This window comes from Phragmites australis, chromosome 1 (genome assembly GCF_958298935.1).
Source record: "Phragmites australis chromosome 1, lpPhrAust1.1, whole genome shotgun sequence".
Classification (NCBI taxonomy): domain Eukaryota; kingdom Viridiplantae; phylum Streptophyta; class Magnoliopsida; order Poales; family Poaceae; genus Phragmites; species Phragmites australis.
Genome location: NC_084921.1, coordinates 48,312,171 through 48,320,057, shown reverse-complemented (window position 1 = coordinate 48,320,057; position 7,887 = coordinate 48,312,171). Strand labels below are relative to the sequence as shown.

The window sequence follows — 7,887 nt, the reverse complement described above, 5'->3', positions numbered from 1 at the left end:
CAAATAGAAATAGTAGTCAAAGCTACACTTAAAGACCGTAACTTGTTCAACTTCAAATATTCCTGAGTGGAGGATGTGTCTGTCATTATTGCCATAATTGCACATATTTTTAGAAATATGCGTTTCATTTTCTTTATTGTTATCTGGAAATGTCATGAGCTTGGCTCACTTGACATGTGGCTACTCGGGGATCCGGAGAATCTGTTGGCTCTGTATATATAATAATTATTGCCATAATTGCACATATTTTTAGAAATATGCGTTTCATTTTCTTTATTGTTATCTGGAAATGTCATGAGCTTGGCTCACTTGACATGTGGCTACTCGGGGATCCGGAGAATCTGTTAGCTCTGTATATATAATAATAATAGATCTTTCTGATACTATTTGTCCTGGCAATGGAATGCTTATAGAGCCGTATCCATGGCCGAAAGGCATTCTTTCGTGGCCGAAGAGGGTAAATTGCTCGTCCAAGGGCACGCTGAATTTGGACATTAACCAGCAACGGTAACAATAAAAGATAATTTTTGCAAACATAATCAACGAACAGTGATGTGAAAATAATACACCCGTATCGAGGTTTTCTGGAAACTAATGGATACCCAAAGTGGCCACTACAGAAATCATCTCCCCAAATGTACCCTCGGAGAATGCTCTGGACCTGTGAACCATACCGGGAAAGACTATGAGCCGACAACTTAGTTTTCTTGGAGACTTGTACAACAGTAGCAATCTAGGTGATGTATTTTTCTTGTTGCTCCTGGAGCAGTCGGGCCGAGGATTTAGCATCCAAATAGAGCCCGCTGACTTCCTCGAGATCAGCCTGATAGAGGTCATAGATTCAGTGATACAAGCATGCAAGAACAAGAATAAGCTAAGAAGAGACAGTATCCTGATGAAATTCAGCAGATATACCTTGCAGATCTTTTCTCTCCCATTGGTCTTCGCAACCACACTGGCAGGTGATAGCAGCTGAATAGCATGTCTGCAAAGAGATTGTAAGATCTATTACCATCATCTTTTACTAGCTTGGCAATCACAAACACTACAGTAAGATCAATTCTTATTGAGCAATGGAAAGCATACACATAATAGATCAGATAAGTGAGAAAAACAGGCCTAATTTCTGAAGACTCAAATAATTCTTTGAGATCATATTTAAAACCAGCTAAGTAACTCTTCCATTGTGCATTTGGAACATTCAAAACATGGCGCGTGGATAATACCAAAAAACATTATAAGAATCATACCTCAAAGATGCCTGCTGTCCGATCTCTCCTAGAAAAGCAAGACTTTCTTCGTCAATGTCAATCTCTTCCACTTGCGCTCGGATAGCTAGTATCTGCAAAGGTCAATAATGAACAAACATCAAATGCAATTTCTAGATAGGCAAGTCTAGTATATATTCAACCAAAAATAAGAACCTGGATCATCTCGGTAGGACCATATGTTTCTGTCCGTATAATCACCAACCTATCTAGAAGGTCAACTGGCATACCATGTGGACTTGTCATATCAGTTCCTCTGGATACAAACATTATAAGGTTAATTAAATATTTAAATGTCTAAGGTCCAAAGTAACAGACAAGTGCAGAGTACTTAAACCGGCAAAGCACATTGCTTACCTTACATTACATATTCCCCTATTCGTAGCAAGTATCACAATCGGTGATAATGGGCTCTCCAGTGCACGATTAAGATAAGAAAAACATTCAATGTCCAACATGTGAACCTGAAAATAATGTTATTTTATTGGTTAATTTCGAATAACCATAAGGTATGATCAAGGTAAACAATGTGGTATTGCTCCACAAGGAGGGGGGGAAATCTTCAATGGTCAACAAAATTAAAGCTCTCCCTATTTTTTTCTTAACATGTGAGACAAGTGGATTTTCAATCACAAGGGTAAAATGAAATGATACCTCATCAATAAACAAAACACCAGGTACAAGCTCCGCAACTCCCTCATCAATATACCTGTTGACCACCTGTCACCATACAATTAAGAAAATCAGGTGCAAATTCCAATATGCTTAACTAAATTTTATACATTTTTAGAAAATAGTTAAAAATAGTTAAATGTTGTCAGGCAAAAAATTTGAGAATTGAGAACCTTATTAATTTCTTGGCGTAGCTTCTCAGTGATTTCAGTCTTCCGTGGCTTCATCATCTGGCCCATAAGGGACAAAATATCTTGGCCTCCTTGTGGCTGAGCATTTGCTGCATCAAGGTCATGAAGTGTGACGTCCTGCATAAAATGAAGAAAAGGTTATTTCCTCTTCAGAACATGAGCACAAGAATACAGGAAGCCTGCATGTGAAGATGCAAATAGGAATGCCGTTCTTATGGTCTATGGTCTGTGAGATTATAAATGTTCTGGTAATTTCCAGTTACATTCAACTGTTTTTTTTTTAATTTAGCAGTAGCAATTATGGAACCAACTAAATCAACTAAAGGGGATTCTTGTTGAAAGGACTTGGGCTTGATGGTCATGAGCTCGTATAGTCATAATTATCTGTTCATGGACTTTATTTATGTATATATTATCATATCAAGGAAGGAACAATCTTTATTAGTGGTTTATGGCACTTCCATATTTGTTGCTCTGGCAATCTGGCGCGCCCATCTCATATGATAGTCAAAATCAATCTCCCTCCCAACTGGCTGATTTATTGACCAGTAATGCAGTTTCACATGAAAAAAAAAGTATGAATAAGGATGAATTTTTCAGGAAAAAGTAGAGATTTTTTAGCAAAAAAATTGTCTGTACCATAGCCATCCCCAAAATAATATCTGTAGATCATCATAGAAAACTTATCTTTGTAGTACTATATTCTCGTAGCTTTTGACCAAAATATTGCAACAGAAACTAGTGGTTAAGGTTTGCATCTTGGAGAGCGGAGACCGTACCAATGCCTGAAATATTTTGTTTTAACGTAGGAAGTAATTTTGTTTTAATTTTGTTTCAATTATGAGACCATTAACTTATGAAGTAGAATGTGAAAAGTCCGTTGCACCAAAGTAAATGAAAATGTAAGGTTAAAGTAGCATCAGACTGGTACCTGCACTATTTCCTTTTTCTTACAGACATCCCCTTTGGGAATTGGAACGTACTCTTCAGCTTCAAGATCATATTCTGTAGCAAAAGCATCACACCTACCTACTCTTTTCACTGCACCGCTATTGCCTTCGATGTATATAACATCACCCACTGCCACCTGCATCCCATATGCAGATGATGAGTAACCTAAAACAACAAATGCAGATAGCAGAATAGACGCAAGTGGCCCAGAAAGTAAACATTGGGTATGATATCTCAATGTCAGGACATCTGACAGTGGGTTAGCAAAAAACCATCCCCAACAAATATAATCAAAAAGATTTCATAGCAGGTTAAAATGTGCATAACACATTATTCTAAGAAAGAAACAATGACACCCACCCACTGTTATTGACGATTAAAAAAATGTAATTTAAAAGTCTAGCACCAGATGGAGAGAGGTAGGGAACCAGGCAGTTACCTTTTCCTTGATTAAAGCATCATAAACTGAAGGATCTAACCTCAGTTGCTTAGTCCCTTTTACAGTCTTTAGACCTATGATTACATGGCTAATGCTTTTCGCGTATCCACCTGTCGTACTCTCTGCCTCTTCTGGGGAAAGCTCAGTAACCTAATAACAGAGAAACATTGGTCAATATATGCCAGCAACAAGAAATGGGAACATCAGTTAGCAAACTGATAATTAAAAAAAACGCCACTAAAATAAAGAAAATCAATAATTGATGTATAGCCTAGTATATTTGTTCAAACTTGAACATTAAAATAAAGGGAAACACTAATTGCTTACCTCTCCTTCGTAAACCTCTTTTTTTTCCTTTATACGCAAGCCTATAGCTCTACGAAAATTTTCCATCAGCACCTCAGTTTTCTTGACCTCTGTGGAGTACACTTCCGATCCTACCATAGGACAGAAAGGGACCTGCATGATAGAATAGCAAGACAAGGGAATCATTAGATGAGAACAACATAAATGTTACTATAGATTATATAAGCATAACATTTGTTGTTGTTAACTTTTACTTTAGAGCAACAATTCAGTTAGTAGAATATGAAATCTAACAGCGCAGCTACAATGAAATAACAAGTATATATGCTAAATACCTGAAGCTCCCTGTGAACTAACTAGACAAATTTATTTGTGTAGACCGATGAGCCCTTGCACATCCAGAGCTTCTTGTTCACAAAACAAGCCAATTTACAAACAGAAAAGTTATCAAAGACGGCCTACAATTATCAGGAACTGTCCTCCACTAATCCTTCCAGTGTCCAGTCAGACTTAAGATGATTCATTCAAATTGTGCAGCTAAAGACCGGAAATACATCAATCAGTACACAAAACTAGTAGGTAAATTTGGACCTCTTTCTTACAAATGCGCAAAATTCCCACAATCCAAACTTCACTACAATGATAATCTAGGGTACGAGACATTACCACCCACAACAAATTTAAAAAAAAGTAGCACCACAGCAAACTCTAGCTTCACCACCAGAATAAGAACAAAAAAGGAGTTATTAATTTGTACGAGGGAAAGGAGCAATTGGATGCACCGACCTTGCTGCCAAGCTCCTGGGAGATGCCGAGTGCAAGCGCCGTCTTGCCCGTGGCGGGCGGGCCCGCGAGGAGCAGCGCCCGGCCGGCCATCTTCTTCTGGCGGATCATGTCGACCACCAGCCCGGCCGCCTCCCGAGCCGCCGCCTGCCCCACGAACCCCGACGCCATCCCTATCGCCGTCCCATTGGCCTGCTCGAGAAAAGAAAACCCAAACCAAGCAGTGAGGATCTGCGCGAAAACTCTGAAGCTAAAACCCTAGAAAAACCTCCCCCTTGCGTGAGGAGCGGAGAAGCGGGAGGGGTGAGGGCAGCTACGTCGAGACCGAGGCCCTTGATATGGGTGTGGGTGGCGATGCGCTGCTTCTTCGACGTCGATTGCACCTCCTCGATCCTCATGGTCGCCGCCGCCGCCGCTTTCTGCGTGCTTTGTCTCTCTAGCCTCTCTCCCGCCGCAACAAATTTGAGAGCGGAGGGGAGGGAATTCGGACCTTTCCGCTGGGGAGATGTGCGTTAGTAAGGTAGTGTTTTGGTTAGTCCGATAGGAGCGGATCTATATTGGTTTTAGTTGTTTAGTTGAAGTTCAGATCTAATGTTTTTAAATTAGGGAATATTTTTTAAAGATTTAGGATAGATTCGTTTAAAAAAAACTGAACGTAGCCATTTCACTTTGAACGGGCCGCTGACGATGGGTCTGAAATCCAAAATAAACTCATTTCATCCTACCCACTAAACAAATATCTGATTCCGGACCATCCCTAAATACATGAATGAAATCATCCCATCTCACATCGCTCTCCAACCAAACACTACCTAAATCTAGAGTTCTACGCTAGAATTTAGGTTCTTTTCTATCTTTGAAGATTTAGTTTTTTAAAATAGATATTTATCTTTTAAAGATTAATTTTACCTCTTAGAGTTTTTTACCATTATATACGGAACAACACCTCTTATTATAAACATAGATGAATAAAATAAACAGTCTTTCCCATACATTATGTCTCTTTTGCAATCGTTGTCTCAAGAAATAACTAGACTACGTCTGATAGTAGCAGTTTCTTAACACGTTATCAGCACAAGACTCTGCCAGGAGAAGCTAGGGAATCGAATCGAATCGTCTCGCTCTCAAGGATTGAAAGATACGAGATCATCTAGTACGTTTTCTCGATGCTACTATTTTCGTGACTAAATAGATCTATGAATCGTATAGCTCATAGCAATAAACAGTATAGAACAGATTCATAGCATCGTGTATGTATGAATAGTACCAAGTATTCAATGAATAGTAGCTAGCGAGATCAATCTGCACACGCAATGGAATCACGCTGTAAACAATAATAGCACATGAATGAATCTGCACGGCGAGATGGTGGGGGTCGCAGCTACCAACCACCATACCAGCGACCACCCTGCACAGATCGAAAAAAAAGGAAAAAGGGGTGCATGGCATGAAGCTGATGGCCTCACCACACCACCGCCGACCACATGAAGTCGGCCATGTATATGGTGGCTCTAAGGCCACCACCACAAGAAAGAAGAAAAAGAATAGGGCATACTGCCGCTGGCCTTCTTCGCCTTGCCCCATCGCTCGCTCTAGCTGCCTCCACCATGTCGCCGCCTTGAAGTTGCAGCGCCGCTGAATCGCCGTCGGATCTCTACCCGAAGCAGCATCGTCGTCGGCATATAAACCAATGGCCCTACCGCCAGCGCCGCCCTACGCTTGCAGCCGCTCAGCTCAAAGCGCAACGCCGTCGATATTGTAGAACGTCGCCGTCGCACGAAGCGAGCCGTGCACCGATTCGTTAGCCCCGTAGCTTCTGCACGAGCGTCGCCACCACGCCACCGCCTCATCAGCCTCATCAACTCCCACACGGGTATCGGCTGACGATGGTCCAAACGGTGGCTATGGTTTGGAAAGCATAGCCACCCCGATTTTAGAATAAGAGGGTGAGCCGGAATGGGGCAAGCTGACCCAAATAGCAAGCAAGCTGGCCCGACAAAGAATAAAAAACCGAAGGAAAATAAGAAAAAGAAAAGGAAAATCCGATTTTGGCTTTTACCCTCCCCTGGATTTTCCAGTATTTGAGTGTCATCCCTGAAATTTTGTGTTTAGACTCCTATATATTTTGAAAATTATCCAGACGCTCTGTTTTTGCATAGAAGTACCCCTGTAATTCGAATTTTGTACCTATCTTTGCAATTATGCAGTACTTAATTCTGTTATTATTGTTTCTATGCTATTAATTATTGTTTTTACTGTTTAAATTACATGTTATGTATTTAAATTCAGTAAAATTTGAATAATAGCATAGAAAATATTGGAAAATTTACAGTAATCCAATTTAGCAACATGATGCAACTTTACTAGCATCACGAACAAGGAGTTCACTGAGCTGAGTGTTGATGGCTACAACTATCTTACTTGGGCGTTGGATATTCAGATTGTACTGGGAGTGAAAAGGCTCCGCGCTGCAATTGGTTTGGGAACAAGTAGTGTAATGATTTTCACAGAGGATGAAAATGATCAGGCACTTCATTTTCTTCGCCACCATCTCTCTCCCACTTTGAATGATGAGTACATGACAATGACCAACGCTAAGGGAGTATGGGACGCACTACAAAAGAATTTTGAGCGTCTTAAGTACACCATCAAGCTTCTCGCAGAGCAAAAATGGATACGGCTCTGTTTCTTTGACCTTAAGCATGTCAGAGAGTACAACTACACGTTGCATCATATTTGCACACTAATGTGTCTATGTGGTAAAGAGATCACAGAAGAGGAGAAAATCGAGAAGACTCTTCACTTTCAACACGAATGCGACAAAATCCGCACGTAATCACCATCAATCGAATTACAAGAAGTATTCTAAATTGATTGACGTGTTGCAACTCTATGAAGTTCATAACAAAGTCATAAACAAGAACTTCTTATACCAACCGCAAGAGGATAGCAGTGGCCTAGAAGTCAATCACAACTCTTTCAAAGCGCGCAAGAACCGCAGTAAGAAGCGAGGGAATGGGGAAAAATATGGTGGTAGACAAAGTCAAGCCTGGTGATGATGATGACAAGACAAAGAAAGAAATCAAACCATATGGTAAGTAGAACCAGATATGTTATAAGTGTGATGTTTAGGGCCATTGGCCTTAAATCTGCAAAGCACCAAAGCATATTATGGAAGCATACCAAAAAAAGAAAAATGAGCAACCAAAAGCACACCTTACCATTGTAGTGGGGATGGAAGTGGACAAAGCAACAGTAGTTGAAAGGGAAGTATTTC

At 40.4% G+C, this 7,887-nt stretch overlaps 1 protein-coding gene across 1 annotated transcript; it reads right to left on the bottom strand.

Moving 5' to 3' along the window:
* Positions 1 to 508: 508 nt before the first annotated feature.
* LOC133924061 (ruvB-like protein 1) lies at positions 509 to 5,130 on the bottom strand. Its single transcript, XM_062369435.1, has 12 exons — positions 4,928 to 5,130; positions 4,614 to 4,802; positions 3,849 to 3,980; positions 3,522 to 3,671; positions 3,063 to 3,218; positions 2,114 to 2,248; positions 1,923 to 1,988; positions 1,626 to 1,732; positions 1,425 to 1,524; positions 1,251 to 1,342; positions 916 to 985; positions 509 to 823 (listed from the first exon to the last, which is right to left on the bottom strand). Exons 1-12 carry the CDS (start codon positions 5,006 to 5,008, stop codon positions 734 to 736), a joined length of 1,368 nt encoding a protein of 455 aa, XP_062225419.1. The 5' UTR covers positions 5,009 to 5,130; the 3' UTR covers positions 509 to 733.
* Positions 5,131 to 7,887: the final 2,757 nt, after the last annotated feature.

What these genes read in the sequence shown, in the direction of transcription:
- LOC133924061 (XM_062369435.1), bottom strand. Translation starts at nt 5,008, where the DNA reads ATGAGGATCGAGGAGGTGCAATCGACGTCGAAGAAGCAGCGCATCGCC. An exon ending in AGAAAAAGGAAATAGTGCAG is followed by an intron (nt 2,249 to 3,062) that starts GTACCAGTCTGA and finishes CATTTTATGCAG; the next exon opens with GACGTCACACTTCATGACCT. An exon ending in GGAGAGAAAAGATCTGCAAG is followed by an intron (nt 824 to 915) that starts GTATATCTGCTG and finishes GACCTCTATCAG; the next exon opens with GCTGATCTCGAGGAAGTCAG.